This window comes from Macaca mulatta, chromosome 20, assembly GCF_049350105.2.
Source record: "Macaca mulatta isolate MMU2019108-1 chromosome 20, T2T-MMU8v2.0, whole genome shotgun sequence".
NCBI classification, from domain to species: Eukaryota; Metazoa; Chordata; class Mammalia; order Primates; family Cercopithecidae; genus Macaca; species Macaca mulatta.
Genome location: NC_133425.1, coordinates 43,492,805 through 43,508,442, shown reverse-complemented (window position 1 = coordinate 43,508,442; position 15,638 = coordinate 43,492,805). Strand labels below are relative to the sequence as shown.

Sequence of the window (15,638 nt, the reverse complement as noted above, 5' to 3'; positions counted from 1 at the left end):
TATATGGGGACTATTCTGAGAGCCCCATTTATCCCCAGGCAGTTAATTCAATTTCTTTAGAGAAAATCATGTGTATGTGTGTGTATCTGTGTGCACGTGTGCTCCCATGCCTAGGGAAAAAGGGTCCAACTAACTCTGGTTAGGAGAAAGAAGAGGGGAAGAGGAGTGAGTGAACCAGATGGGAGTGTTTGTCTATATAGAGAGCCTATCAGCCAGCCTCTTTGTGGGCCCCCTTCTCATACCTGGAGCCTCTCTGGGTTCTGCTCTTTAAACTCTAGCATGCTCTGCTTCCATTTTATCAAAAGGCTTTCATCCTCTTTCCATCTTGTAGAAATTTGTAGCTCATTCACTGCTGTCTCTCCTCAATCCCCTTACTGTTAAAGGTCTATTCTTTATGGAAAATTTATCTGATATCGTTTAAATGGTATTTTTGGGAAGAAGGAGAAACAAAAACGTATTCTCAGTACTCTCTTTTAAGTGGGGAAAAATGAATTTTCCTTGGGTAACCGGTTTCCTGTATTGATAGATGTTTTCATTTGTCGTTGCCTAGTAAAATATCAAGCAGATGATGTTGAACAGTTTCCCTTAATTGGTCCAAGTAAAACAGCTTTCCCCAACTAAGGTCATGCTTTTGGGCGATATTATCAGCTTTCCATGAGATTGTTTTCAAACATTCCTGAAAGGTCGTGCACAGCATTGAGATCTATGGGAACACTTGTTCTCCAGCTGGCTCTGTGGCTTCATTGAGCATTAGCCCCCTTTGGAGAACACAGAATCAGAATGACAGCACTCCACTTGAGACTAGAGAAGACTCCCTAGATGGATGAGAAATTGGCATGAAATCCCACAGAGCAGAAAGTGAATGCAAAGTGACATCATATCACATCACGTAGAATAAGCACTTCCTGGGGCCAGCACTGTGCCTTTGTGGGCATCCTAAATCTGGGAGGGCTGCCGTGGCCTTGGGAGCTGATACTCTTGCATTTAGCAAAAGATGTATATGCCCTTCTCAAGGGCAGGGTTCATTCATTCACTCACCAGATATCCCCTAAGCACCCACCATTAGCCGGGAATTGTGCTAGTGGCTGTGGATTCAGCAGTCAGCAGTCCGAACAAGTCCTGCCCTCATTCTAATGGGCAGCTGGAATAAATGAGGGGCAAGTAAATAGATGAGAAGCTCAGAAGGTGTTTAAGCATTGGGAAGACAACAAGTGGAGGAATGTCTCTGTCAGAAGGGGAAGCAACATTTCATACAACAGCCACAGGAGGCCTCTGCTGGGACGTGGCTTCCAACCTGAGACCTGAAGGATAAAGAACCAGCCAAGGAAGACTGGAAGAAAGAGTGCCTCAGGGAAGGGCTCAGCAGTAGGCATGATCCTGGCATGTTTGAGAATCTGAGAAGCCCACGTGGCTTCAGCAAGGTGGTATGAGGTGCCAGCAGAGTAGAATATGTAGAGCTTTGTAAGTCGGGGGCAGGGGTATTATCTGTATTCCAAGACTGGGTTTCTCAACCATGGCACTGCAGGCTTTGGGGCTGGATAATCCTTTTGGTGAGGGGCTGTTCTGTGCATGGTAGGATGTTCAGCAGCCTCCCTGGCTCTGCCCATGAGATGCTGGTATTACGTCCCTCCTGCCAGGTTGTGACAACCCAAACCGTCTCTAGACATTGCCAAATGCCCTCTCTGGGGCAGGTTGAGAGCCACTGCTCTAAAGAAGTGGAAACTGCTGACCTGTATTAAGCAGGGAGGCCTGCTGAGGGGCTCTCAGAGGGTCTGCACCGAAAGGTGGACGCTCTCCACGTCACCCACCTGCTCGTGCCCCCTGCCTCTTTGCGACTAAGGCCTCTTGCTTCTTACTACAGCATTCTTATCCTGAGTTTGACTGGTGGACTTCTTATCATAAATGCCTCAGCTCACACAGTCCTCTGGAACCCCCTATCTAAGCTAACTCCCCAGCTCCAGCCCCTCTCCTACATCATCCTTTCGGGACATTCTTGTCACTCCTGCAATGGCCTTGTGTGCCATCTCCACCAGTCCACTAGAATGGAAGCTGCGTGAGTGCAGGGATCTTGTCTGTAACCTTCAACCCTGGAAACTGGTGCCCCGACCAGTACCTGGCCCATGGCTACTGCTCAGTCAATGAAGTTCTCTAATGCATGAGATGGCCCTGCCTCTAGCCCACTTGGTGACACATGCTGTGGCTGCCCCACCTTTCCAGGGCAGGCTGGAGGTTCCAGGCATTCTCACACCCAGGAGCAGGTGTAGCAATGACTGAGGGAGTCAGTGGCTATGTACCCACGTGCACCTCAGCTTTCTTACCCCAGCATGGGCCAGTTCCGAGGTGTGCTCCATTCAGTGTCCCAGAGCTCCCAGGCCAGCTGGACTCTCAGTTGCCCACAGCAGTAACGTCTCACAAACACACCTGGTATGGGCAGCCTCTCTTCCCCTGCTCACTCCTCCATCCCCTCCTGGTACAATCTGGGTTCACTGCCTATGTTCGTTTGTGAAGGCTGCTGTGACAAATTACATGCTTGCAGGCTTCAAACAAGAGAATGGTATTCTTTCACTGTTGTGGAGTCAGACGCCCGGACTCAAGGTGTTGGCAGGGCCAGCTTCCCCCCGGAGGCTCGGGAGAATCTGTTTCTTCTCTCTTCCAGCTTCTGTGGCTGCTGGCCATCCCTGGCATCTCTTGTCTTGTAGCTGTATCACTCCAGTCTCTGCCTCTGCCTTCATGTCCCCTTCTCCTCTATGTTTTCTCCTCTGTCTCTTATAATGACACTTATCACTGGACTTAGGACCCACTCAGGTGATCCAGGATGATCTCAAAGTCCTTATTAACACCTGCAGAGATCCTCTCTCCAAATGAGAGAGCATTTGCAGGTTCCAGGGATTAGGAAATGGGCACATCTTTTAGGGGTGGGGGACACCATTCAACCTGCCCTAATATAATCCTTACAGTCAAATCTCAGCGTTGGCCTCTGGGAGATCCAGGCCTAAGGTGGGTGATCTTAGCAAGCCACATGCCCCAGTCTGAGCCTTGACTTTCTCATTACTATAGCAAGAAGACAGGCTTGATGGTTTTCTGTTCTCTTATGGCGATGTGGTTTTCAGTTGCTTTTTGAGCAAGAGGCTGAGGGAGGGCTGCTCTGAGATGCAAGACCCTGCCAGGTGGCAGCAAGGGGCCGATACCTAGCAGTTCTGCAGCTCCCAGAGAGAATTCCCACCACTCAAAGAGGCGTGTGATCAAGTGGTTCTGTGGGGAGATGATTCTCACCATCTGGAGTGCTGAGGAAAAATGTAATTACCATTTGTTTCTAAATACAAAGGAAGTGTTTAAAGGCAAAACACCCCAACAGGAATATCTTTACTTCTGGGCACTTGGCTGGGAAGGCAGGCCTCCTGTCTGTGCCGTCCTGCTTGAGGCAGGGGAGGGGTCATTCACCAGGGCTGCCTCCTGAACCGGGAGCAACAGCACCCGAAGGAGGAAGGGGCTCTAACTGCGGCTGCTTGCTCCTTTTTAACAGCTGAGCGGACTGCTCCAAGTGTGTGTGCGAACGGGAACAGAGACCCAAGCCAAATTCACCTCCGTGGAGCTGCTCAGGGAATACATTTTGGTAAGAAATTAGTGTATCAAAGAGGAGGGACAAGTTCATTTTGGCAGGGCTTGGGCAAATATTGGATCTTTTTAGATGCGAAAGGGGTCTTTTTAAAAAACTGAAATCAGACTGGGCGTGGTGGCTTACGCCTGTAATCCCAGCACTTTGGGAGGCCGAGGTGGGCAGATCACCTGAGGTTAAGAGTTCGAGACCAGCCTGGCCAACATGGTGAAACCATGTCGCCACTAAAAATACAAAAATTAGCCAGGCATGATGGCGAGCAGTGGTAATCCCCGCTACTCGGGAGGCTGAGGTAGAAGAATCACTAGAGCCCAGGAGGTGGAGGTTTCGGTGAGCTGAGATCCTGCCATTACACTCCAGGCCAGGACAACAAGAGTAAAACTCCGTCTCAAAAATCAAAAACAAAACAAAAAAAAACCCCAAATCGGATGAGTCATCCCTCTTATTAAAACCTGTATTTACAATACATTCTAAAGTCCTTGATGTTGAATGTGAGCTTCTTTTTAACAAGGTTTCCTTAAGGGCTGTTTTGATACACAGAAAAATACAATTCAGTGGTTTACTTTGGTTTCTAAAAATTAATATTTGGCCAGGCGCAGTGGCTCACACCTGTAATTTCAACACTTTTGGAGACCGAGGCAGGAGGATTGCTTGAAGCCAGGAATTTGAGACCAGCCTGTGCATTATAGTGAGACGCTATCTCTCCAAAAAAAAAAAAAAAAAAAAAAAGTTAAATTTTGCCATGTGTGGTGGCGTGCACCTATAGTCCTAGCTACTGAGGATGTTAAGGAGGGAGGGTCACTTGAGCCCAGGAGTTTGAAGCTGCAGTAAGCTATGATGATGCCATTGCACTCCAGCCTGTGCAACAGAGCTCGACCCTGACTCTAAAATTTTTTTAAGTTAAAAATTATTATTTGATTGATTAAAGTCATAAGTTGAAAAAATAGAAGCCCAGTCTGACGCTTCTTTAAAAGCTTTTATATCCAACTTACAAATCTTGCGATTCTTTTAAAAGAAGTCTAGCCAATTCTAGCAATCACATTTAGGTGTCTTTGAAGAGTGGCTCCATTTACAAACTTAATTAAACACTTTAAAACATTTTAAACTGCATTTTAAAATTTAATACATTCAGTTTCTTTTTTAACTACCTCAATGATCTGATTTAACCACAAACCTTCCTGAGTTTGTATAACTTTAATGAATTAAACTTATAAATATAGTAAGCGCTAAGTTTTCATGACAGAATCAATGCTATAAACAGTAAATTTTTAACGTAAAATCATGTTTAAATCAATTATTCAATTGTACATTTTAAATTAGCATCACCAGCCCAAGTTCTGTTAATATATTGTGAATACTTGAAACACCAAGCATACAGATTTCTTAAAGTAAAAATATGACTGTTACAGTTTCGTTTCTCTAAAATATTTTTATTCCTAATTCTAAATCTTCTAGGCGTTAAAAAATACTCAGTCCTTAACAATACAGGTATTTTCTCAGCTAAATGAGGTTGCTTATTGACCAGAGATGTGGGCTGGTCAGCCACCCTGATGGGGCACACGGGATTCCTAATTCCAGCTGTTTACACAGAGGTGACTTAAGAGGAGGGGCTGCTCTTGTGATGAAGCCAAGCTGCCCTTCTCCTTAATCAGAGCTTGCATTTCTTGGACTCTTAGGGGACTTAAATGATTTTTTTTTTTCATGTATCTGTAAAGACCTCTGAACTTGACATCCTGCATTCTTACCATCTTTCTACTTCTAGCATGATGATAATTCTTGCAGATCTTGAAATTATATCTGGTTGAATTCTGCAAATCTCAAGGCTCTCTCTGGCCTTGTCACACAGCTTCAGGGCTACACTTCCGACATTTTCCCAGGCCCACAGGCCCAGTATGAGCTTCCCTTGTGTATTCCTCTAAGTCATCCATCCCTCTATTCGCTAAGCTCCAGCCACATGATTTTTCTTTCCATTCCTCAAATTGCCCAAGCTCATTCTGGCCCTGGGGCCTTTGGACTAGCTGTCCCCCCAACCTGGAGGGCTCCGGACTTGATCCTCTTGTAGCTGGCATCCTCCCAGCACTCCAGCCCTCAGCTCCAATGTCACATAGGCGCCTTCCTCAAACCTCAAGTACTTTTACTCTCCCATCCCCCTTGCCCAACACACAAATCACATTCTGTATCCTATTGCAATACTCTGTTTTGTTGTCTTCATTTTTAATTTTTTTTCTTGTTTATTATCTGACATCCCCACTGGAATGTGAGTTTCTAGAATTAAGGGTCATTATGGTTTATTTCACCACCATGAATAGCAGTACCTGAAACTGTGTGAATCAATGAATGAATTAGTTAAATAAATGAAAAAACAAATGGCTATTCACTGGTCATTGGTTGTTCTCCTTTACAGACCTGTGTTCCTGAATGCACTCATCCCCTCAAAGTGGGGACCTGTCCCAAAGACTGGCCCAGCCATGGGGAGATCACCTTCAGAGACTATCAGATGAGATACAGAGACAACACCCCCCTTGTTCTCGACAGCCTGAACCTGAACATACAAAGTGGGCAGACAGTCGGGATTGTTGGAAGAACAGGTTCCGGTGAGGACAAGCTGTGCTTTTGTTTCTTTTAGGTTGTTTTCTTTGGATTTCCACTGGATGTCCTAGTTAAGTCACACCAGAGAGTGATGTGTATGTGTGTCAGATTGGCTGTTATTTCTCTCAAATCTCTTTACTGTAAATTAGGATTTCAGGTTGAATGGGTGTGTGGAGATGGAAGCAGACACATCAGTTTTTGAATTAATTAAATGACAATCATTCTAGTGCAACAGGGCCCCAGAGATGAGTTGTGTGCTAAGGGCCCTTGCAAGGATGAGCAGGTTAACTGTGTCAGGGTAGCCCATCCCTCCACCCCGACCCCAGTGAGGACACTTTCTGTCTACACCATCATCCTTATGGAGCCATTTGCATTGCATTAAAAATCCCACTAATTAAATGCTTCGATATGATGGAAGCACAAACTGATGTTTGATTTGTTGTTCTTGCTTTTATGGCTCCCAGGAAAGTCATCGTTAGGAATGGCCTTGTTTCGTCTGGTGGAGCCAGCCAATGGCACAATCTTCATTGATGAGGTGGATATCTGCACTCTCAGCTTGGAAGACCTCAGAACCAAGCTGACCGTGATCCCACAGGATCCTGTCCTGTTTGTAGGTACAGTAAGGTAGCTGTTTTTAATCATTGTGCATTCCTATTTTTGGAGAGTGAAATCAGACTGACCAAGAACTTTGTGATATCCCCAGGGCATGGCTGGCCTGGAGCTGTTCTGTCTGAGGGAAGCAGCATCCCAGAGGGTTCACAAGCACTGCTGGTCCCTGTTTCTGCCTCCAACCTTGGGAGGAGCCAGGCCCCAGGGGTCTGAGCATTGCTTGTGTTTTATAAACACATTATCAATGAACAGGATGCTTCTATATTCATTCATACACTGAGCAGATATTCCGGTGGCTCTGGACAGCCCTAGTTTATGCCTGTGTCCCAGCATCCCATCAGGTTTAGCAATGGCCACTCTGAAAAGTGTCCCAGTGTGCACAATAAAATAAATAGTTACCTCACATATATAGCTGTCCATTTCGAAGTGCATTCATTTATTTCCACAACTAAGTGAACAGAAGCTATTCCAAGCAAGAACAGTAGGGCTGCAGCTTCTGTGGGGCTCCAGATCTGATATCAAGGCACAAGGGGAAAGGCAGTTTCTCAGTTAGCCAGTGCAGTGGCTCTCTGTAATGAGAGGAACATTTCTCCCATAGCGCACCAGATGAAGTAGGGTAACTGTATTTACTGTATTTAGAGTTCATTGTTTGAAAAATGCATTCTGCCTCTTGAAACAGTAGATTTACATTCTGTGTCTGAACTGCTCAGCACCCTGTGAGGCCCTAGGAGCTGCCGATGCATGGAGTGGCAGATTTGGGTTGCTCACTCTCCCTCTTTCTCTGCCAAGAATTTTATCAGTTCAAACCCACTCTGCTACTCGGGGCTGCTGAGAGGCCCAGGTGTGTCTTTCTGAGCACCTTGCTCAGAGCTGCCTCTCGGCAGGGTTCCACCTGTCATTGCCTGCCTCGGCGGTTTCTGCTCCATCACAGAGTTGTGGACCCTTGGTCTCGTGGCCTGAGGTCCGTATTTTGTGGACCACTGTCCTGGACTGAGGACGATTCTTGGAGCATGAGGTCATCACATGCCACCTCCTACCCTCCTCCACATGCTACAGAAAGCCTGCTCCCCATCCATCCTCTCGTCCTTGGAAATCCGGCTCCCTGTCCTTTCCTCTCCTTCATTGCAGGTACAACTTGGATCCCTTTGAGAGTCACACCGACGAGATGCTCTGGCAGGTTCTGGAGAGAACGTTCATGAGGGACACAGTAGGTCTCTGGGGCTGTTGAGGAGGAGTTTGTTTCCCAGCACCACTGCCCTAGATTCCTGGCCCAGGTTTAAATTTGACAAGCACCTAGGCCAGCACTTAGCCAAGTTTATTTTTGGACACCACATAAGTCAGTAGAACATAATCCTTAGTTACTCTTTCCTATTAAAAGCAACAATAGGGCTCTACAATGACCCAGTCAAGAGCACTACGTGTATCGTCTCACTTGGTCCTTACTACAATGCTCTGAGGTTGGTACTTTTACCCCTAATTTTAGAGATGAAGAAATTAAAGCTCAGGGAAGTAACATGCCCAGGCCAGTGAGTAGCCGGGTGGAGACTTGAACGCAAGCCTATCTGGCTGTAGAGCAGATGGAAGGCCCTGCTACTCTGCCAATGGCCTCATTTGCTTATCAGAACAGACAAGCCACAGAAAACGGGAGGGTGTGGAATGTTCTGGGAATAGCAAGTATGGCTGGTTGGAGAGGACTGAACCATCTGTGAGAGGGGACCCTGTCCTATAAGAACTACAACCCCAGCTGAGGTCAGCAGGTAAGCATGACCCCCTCTACAGCCCAACATGATATTTTTCCAGGACTTGGTGTACCAACATGAGCATCTTCCAAGGCCACTTTGGCTTGTCACTCTGGATAAGCCAGACCCTGTCTTACCCTTCCTTAATGTCCAGGAAACTCTCCCATCCCATCTCTATTTTGTCCATGCAAACAGCAATCCAGAAGGCCATTTCCAGTTGCTTGTGTGCTCTCTGGAACTGCATTTGCATCATTTGTTCTTTTGGTGAATTGTCTACAGGGTTCTATGAATCATACTGTGATTTTAAATTATTAATGTCCGCCTACTCCCCGGTCTTTCCCTGGTGCCTGTTTGCAATATTGAAATGATTGTTGTTTTGCACTTTCTTTGCCATAGTAAAATAAAGCAAGCTGATGAATGCAAGAGAAGGGGGCAATCGATACAGACAGCATAGGACAATTTTATAGATCATCAGCACAAATGTGGCATTTTCTGTGTTTTATAGATAATGAAACTCCCAGAAAAATTACAGGCAGAAGTCACAGAAAATGGAGAAAACTTCTCAGTAGGGGAACGTCAGCTGCTTTGTGTGGCCCGAGCTCTTCTCCGTAATTCAAAGGTAAGAAAACACGGAAAATGGATTGGTTAAATTTTGGATATTTCCCGCAGCGCCACTCAATCCAGGAGGTAGTGCCAGGCGTATGTCTTTCAGCAAAGAGAGAGCAATTGAGCCATTTAAAAACCGATCACTTTTTCTTAAGACAAAGTTGTGAGGGATAAAAATTGAAAAGTAACAGCCATTTACAGCAAGAGCACCTTCCTCTCCCAGGCTTCCCCTGGGGAGGTCTCGCTTAGATTTTCACTCTGCTCGCCTAAGTGGTTTGAGTTTGAAAACTCTGTCTCCCAACTTTCTCCCATTGTCTCTGAACAATTCTGAATCTGGGTACACTGTCGCCAGGATGCTCAAGAGGGCCATCAGAATGCTAGGATATGGGAATTGTACAATTTATACTTATTTTTCTTTGTGACTTAGCCACCCTTATTTACTGATTTCCAGGAAGGGATTGCTGTTGCTTTAGTAATGTCAGTGTCTGAAGCCTCATCAAAGGTGTGACCCATTGTGTGTATTCTCCAGATGTGCTAATGTCAGGGGAGAGGGACCGGCATGGATCCAGTGCCTGCTGTGCTAAGTGGTTTAAGTGTCATCTTCATTTCTAGCTCATCAATAAGGCATAGCCCCCTTTCACCTATGAGGGAACAGAGCCTCGAGGAAGTTAAGTAACTTGGCCAGTCAAGCAGAGTCAGGGGTTAAGTTCAAGTGCTCTGATTTGCTAAATCAAATCCGCCCTGTGACCAACAGAATAATACCCCACCTCCCCAAAGATGTTAATGTCCTGATTTTTGGATGTTGTGAACATATTCATCCAAGACTTTTAATATATTAACTTACTTGGCAAAAGGGACTCTGCAGTTGTGATTAAGGATCTTGAGATGGGGAGATCATCCTAGATCTGGGTGGGCCAAACGTATTCACATGGGGCTTTCCAAGGAGGAGGCAGAAGAGTCAAAGAGAGAGAAGGAGCTGTGATGCCAGGAGGGGCTGTGGGCCAAGGAATACAAGTGGCCCAGAAACTGAAGAGGGCAAGGAAACAGAAAGAATGCAGCCCTGACAATACCTTGATTTTAGGATTTCTGACGTCTGGAACTAGAAGATAAATTTTATGTTGAGTCTCTAAGTTTATGATCGTTTGATATGGCAGCAATATAGGGAATGAATGTAAGTGCTGCTGTGCTTCATGCCGACTCAGGTTAGCATAATAGATAAAGCCTGTGCAGCCTGTCTCCCTATGAGTTTGTAGGGTTAGAATAAACCACTTAAAAAGAGGAGTAAAGGATATACAACCTTGTTCCTCTAGCAAGTTCCTTGGGAAACATGGAGGTGATGTGATGTGAGTTTTACTTCACTCTTTTCTCTCTCTTTTTTTTTTTTTTTTTTTTGAGATGCATGTTTAGCTAATTACTTTTCATCTTGTGGTCTTCTTTTTCTTCTTCTTCTTTTTTTAAAGTAAATAGAGCCAAGGCTATAAATTCCCCTCTCGGTGCACCTTTGGCTTACCTTTACAATGTTCCCTCCTCGACAGATCATTCTCCTTGATGAAGCCACCGCCTCTATGGACTCCAAGACTGACACCCTGGTCCAGAACACCATCAAAGATGCCTTCAAAGGCTGCACTGTGCTGACCATCGCCCACCGCCTCAACACAGTTCTCAACTGCGATCACGTCCTGGTTATGGAAAATGGGAAGGTACAGGAAGCTCTTTTGGCTTCATCTCCCCAGAAATTTCAGTGGTTTGAGCTTTACAGTGGGTAGATATTTTCTGCTGATTTCAGTTTTTCTTCTCTGACTTTCAGGTGATTGAGTTTGACAAGCCTGAAGTCCTTGCAGAGAAGCCAGATTCTGCCTTTGCGATGTTACTAGCAGCAGAAGTCAGATTGTAGAGGTCCTGGCGGCTGATTCTAGAGGAGGAAGAGGCTCTGTGAGATGAGTAGGAGGGGTCTTCAGGAGGGGGAGCTGTCCTCTCTGCAAGTAGCCCTGGTCTCCAGCCCCTCCCATCCATGAGTGGGCTGGCGCTGAAGTTGTCCCCCGTGTCATACTCAGTCCATGTCACCCCACTTGGTGGGCTTGGGGTTGGTTCTGGGTGGTGAACCTAGGCAGACAAAGCTAATGGACTAAAAAACTGCCCTTCACCTCCCAAAACCCCAAGGGTTCCTCATGTGTTTTCACCAAAACCACCCCACTGCCTAAGAATGAATATATTGTAACTTTCAGTTAGAAACCAGCCACAATAAAGAAAATGGGAAAATGTCTTAGGATGGAGTTTGCAAGGTTTCCTTGCCCATTATCAGAAGGAAAAAGAGCAGAATTTTCTTCTCGTTTAGCCCCACTCACTTCCATCTTGACTGGATGACAAGCAGTAACTACACAGATCTGTGGCATGAAAGATTGAATACAGTGTTTGGCCAAAAAAATTGTTTTTTAAATCATATTATATGTTTCAATTGATCTATTAGAATAACCAAGAAAACAAAATGCTGGAGTTTCTCTATAAATGACACTTTTGTATCTTCTTTATTGGTCATTAAAACGCAGTAGGAAATTACCCTGAAATGTTGCCTTGCAATTACTTCACTGACGATATTCCAATTTCTGTACTACTTCCTCTCATAGACCCTTGTTGCCTTCTCCCTTTACTCAGTAATGAACCCTCACAGTCGCTTACCAAATAAAAGGCTTTCTCTCCAACCTTGAGGCTGGTTCTGATGGAAGCAGTAAAGGTGTATTCCCAGCAGCCCCAGGAGTGAGCGCTGCGAATTCATGGTGACATTTGAGAAAAAAAAATTTATAGAAAATCCGGCAAGCTCTTGTGTAGTAGCCGCCAAGAGGCAGGCCGGCAGTTCTGGCTATTTCTCATTCGTCAGGAATGAAGGCCCTATGAGGTTTCCTGGGCCTGCTTTCCAGGCCCCAGGCTGAACTCTAAACACAGCTCAGGGCAGTGTGGTCAGCAAAGCTTCCAGATGGCAACCCCCCACCCCACTTCCCTTCTAAGTGTTGGTCACGTCCTTGCTTCCCCAGACATGGAGGAAGGAGTGCCTGACACCTGGGAGCACCCGGGGAACACTTGTGGCAGCCATGAATGACAGTATCTAATGAACTCACTCAAACACAGCTGTGGAGCCTGGCGAACATCCCTCCCAGGTGCGTGTGCATGTTAAGAGCTTAATCTGGATTTCTGGCCAACAAGCCAATAGCCAGCAATTCAAGGGCTGGGCATGTGATGTTCACCTCCAACCGATTATTCTCCAGCCCTCCTCCAGCCAGGCCTAGGCAGGGGTCTACCCAACCAGCGGGGAGGCGAGCATACCTGGCCTCAAGTAGAGTTTATAGCCTGGCAAGTGTGTGAAAGCCCTGGCCCAGCAGCTTGGCAGCAGTGGATCCTGCCCTCAGCAGAGGGTGCACCAAGACATGTGGCAGAGAAGGACGTGAGCCAGGGGTTTCCTTCCGTGGACAGCTCCAGGCCAAGTGTGGATCTGTTTGTGAAGGGACACAGTGTATCTTTGCCTGATCTGAGCTTTCCCCCATGGTGCATAACCCTGACCGAAGGTCATTAAACCCACATCCATGGGAATCCATGACAGTTGTGCAATGTCAGGGAGGGATGCTTTATTTTCTACCAACTTGACACCAGCCAGATAATCAGTCTGTGATTTCAAGAGGTGGTGTTTTCATGAGGACAGGGGATAGGCTACAATGATCCCTGCTGCTCCTTCAGATGCACTGAGAGAGGAATCACCTCCTATGACTCCTTTTCTGCCCACACTCGCTTTGGTTTACTCTGGCAGAAGAACACCGACATTGATCCTGATGTCTACTGAGACCTTGCACTGTGCCAGGGACAGTGACAAGCATTTTTTTCATGAATTATTTCACTGAATCCTCACCTCACCCCATGAGATGGGAATTGAGGCTCACTGAGGTTAGTAACTTATCTACAGATGCCCAGGAAGGAAGGGACAGAGATAGGACTTGAACCCTAACCAGTCTGGCTCCACAGTCCCTGCTCCCAACCCCTTCACAACAAAGCCCCTCCAGTCCTTTCCCCTTGGCCTGTTGCAGGGACAGTGGTGGTCATCAGCATCCTCCCTGGGGGAGAGTGACTTCTGAGGGTTTGGCTGTTTGCATGTATAAGCCATGAAACCATCTTAGTAAACCCCTCTCCCACCCCAATCCCTTGCTGTCACTGCCATATCAGCTAAGGGGAGGCTATGTGGAATAATAGTAGCCATTTAGCCAAATTCCTCAAAGCACAGGCTTTGGTTATTAAATCCTCAACATATCCCTGTGGGGTAGGTACCTGCTATGATCTGAACGTTTGTGTCTCCCCAAAATCCTCATGTTGAAACATAATCCTCAATGCGACTGTATAGACGTAGGGCCTTTAGGAGGTGATTAATTAGGTCATGAGGGTGGAGCCCTCATCACTGCAGAAATAAATACAATAAAAATAAAACATGTGCTGTTAAATTCCATGCAACACTGCTGGAAATGTGATCCTCCTGGTGAGAAAGAGCAGTGCCTGTGTTGTAAAGCCTGAGTACTAGTCAAGGTAGACTCAGTTATGCTGCAGTAACAAAAGACCCCAGACCACACTGGCTTATTTCTTGCTCGTGTGATATGCTCATCACAGGTGAGCTGCAGCTGTGCTTATCCTCTTCACTCTGCAACCCAGCAGAGCAGAGCAGTCTCTGCCAGGAACATCATGTTTTGTGGTAGAGCGCAGGCAGACATGGCAATCGGAAGCGATACATGCTACTTTCATCCACACTTCATGGGCAAAACAAATTGCCTGGCTGCTCCTGAGTTCAACAGTGTGGGTAGTGGTGGTGGTATATACCCTACTCCAGAGAGAGGACCACCACAAGGCACAAGGACCAAGCTTATTCCAGCAGGAGTTGTATAAGCTTCCTCTTTGGAGGGGCAGCAAATATTTTGAACAATACGACAACCTACTATAGCCTGGGTTGGGATCTTCGTTCTGCCACTGAGTGGCTGTGTGATATGGGGAAAGTAGCTTGCCTTCTCTGAATCTCCATTCCATCTGTAAAATTTGGACAAAGTGCTAAGGTCTTTTTCATTCTTGACTTTCAATACAGGAGAAACAAAAAAGGAAATATGAAAACAGTTTCTGTAGGAATTTAGGCATTCAGAGGGGATAGAGTACCCTTTAAATGTAATTAAATGTTTTTGTTGTTGTTGTTGTTTTGAGATGTCACCCAGGCTGGAGTACAATGGCGCGATCTCGGCTCACTGCAACCTCCACCTCCCAGGTTCAAGCGATTCTCCTGCCTCAGCCTCCTGAGTAGCTGGGATTACAGGTGTGCACCACCATGCCTGGCTAATTTTTGTATTTTTAGTGGAGATAGGGTTTTACCATGTTGGCCAGGCTGGGCTCGAACTCGACCTCAAGTGATCCGCCTGCCTCAGCCTCCCAGAGTGCTGGGATTACAGGCATGAGCCACCGCGCCTAGCCTTGAAATTTTTATTCTCATTTATTTCGGTGCCCCAGCTTTGCTGTGCTCTGCTATCATCTGCCTTTTGGGTGATCATATGCTCAATGTTATGAATTAGGACCTTTTGAATAGTCTCTATTAGATGCCAACAGAGAATGGAATAAACCGTTTACAAGCACTGTGGTTATAAATTAGTAACAAATTGCCTGTGACTTGTTTCATCAATGCTTGTATCCTGGAGTTAATTTTGAGGCTACCTGGTCTAGAAAAAGTGTGGACAAATTAGCCCATAGGCCAAATCCAGCAGGCCTACCTGTTTTTATAAATAAAATTTCATCAGAATGCAACCATGCTCATTTGTTAATGCATTACCTATGACAGCTTTCACATTCCAACAGCAGAGTGGAGTGACTGTGACCAAATGTATATCTTCAAAGCCCAAAATATTTACTATCTTGTTCCTTTACAGAGAAAGGTTGCTGTCTCCTGATTTGGGGCATTGGCATGGGATATGATTCACATGAGGAGGAGTTCTGTTGGTTGTCGGGATGGGGTTTGGAAGGCATACCCTCCCATTGCCTGGTCTGTCTGGGGAGTCGGCAGCCTCGTGTGAGCATGAAGGAAGCAAGCAGATGGACAGAGCACAGGGACTTGCTTACTGCACTGAGCTGCTGATATACCAACCCCATAGTCACCCTATCTCTTGTCTTTTCTTTTTTAAATTATAGATTCAGGGGGTACGCATGCAGGTTTGTTACATGGGTATATTGTGTGATGCTGAGATTTGCGCTTCTGGTGTGCCCATTACCCAAGCAGTGAAAACAGTACCCAATAGGCAGTTTTTCAACCCTTGTTCCCTCCCCACGTTTGGAGTCCCCAGTGTCTGTTGTTCCCATCTTTATGTCCATGTGCACCCAATGTTTAGCTCCCACTTACAAGAACATGTGATATTTGCTTTTGTTTCCGCGTTAATTCACTTAGAATGATGGCCTCCAGCTGCATCCATGTTGCTGTG

General features: G+C 46.1%; 1 protein-coding gene across 3 annotated transcripts in view; it reads left to right on the top strand.

The window, feature by feature from the left end:
• The window catches only part of ABCC12 (ATP binding cassette subfamily C member 12), a 62,929-nt gene extending 51,206 nt beyond the window's left edge, over positions 1 to 11,723 (top strand). For all 3 annotated transcript variants that reach the window (XM_015126082.3, XM_077986347.1, XM_077986348.1), the window contains 7 exons: positions 3,524 to 3,613; positions 6,021 to 6,210; positions 6,670 to 6,829; positions 7,943 to 8,021; positions 9,059 to 9,172; positions 10,695 to 10,859; positions 10,967 to 11,723. In XM_015126082.3, the coding sequence (XP_014981568.2) occupies positions 3,524 to 3,613; positions 6,021 to 6,210; positions 6,670 to 6,829; positions 7,943 to 8,021; positions 9,059 to 9,172; positions 10,695 to 10,859; positions 10,967 to 11,053 (885 nt within the window). In that variant the 3' untranslated portion in view covers positions 11,054 to 11,723. The remainder of the gene's footprint in view (positions 1 to 3,523; positions 3,614 to 6,020; positions 6,211 to 6,669; positions 6,830 to 7,942; positions 8,022 to 9,058; positions 9,173 to 10,694; positions 10,860 to 10,966) is intronic.
• The last annotated feature ends 3,915 nt before the right edge of the window (positions 11,724 to 15,638 follow it).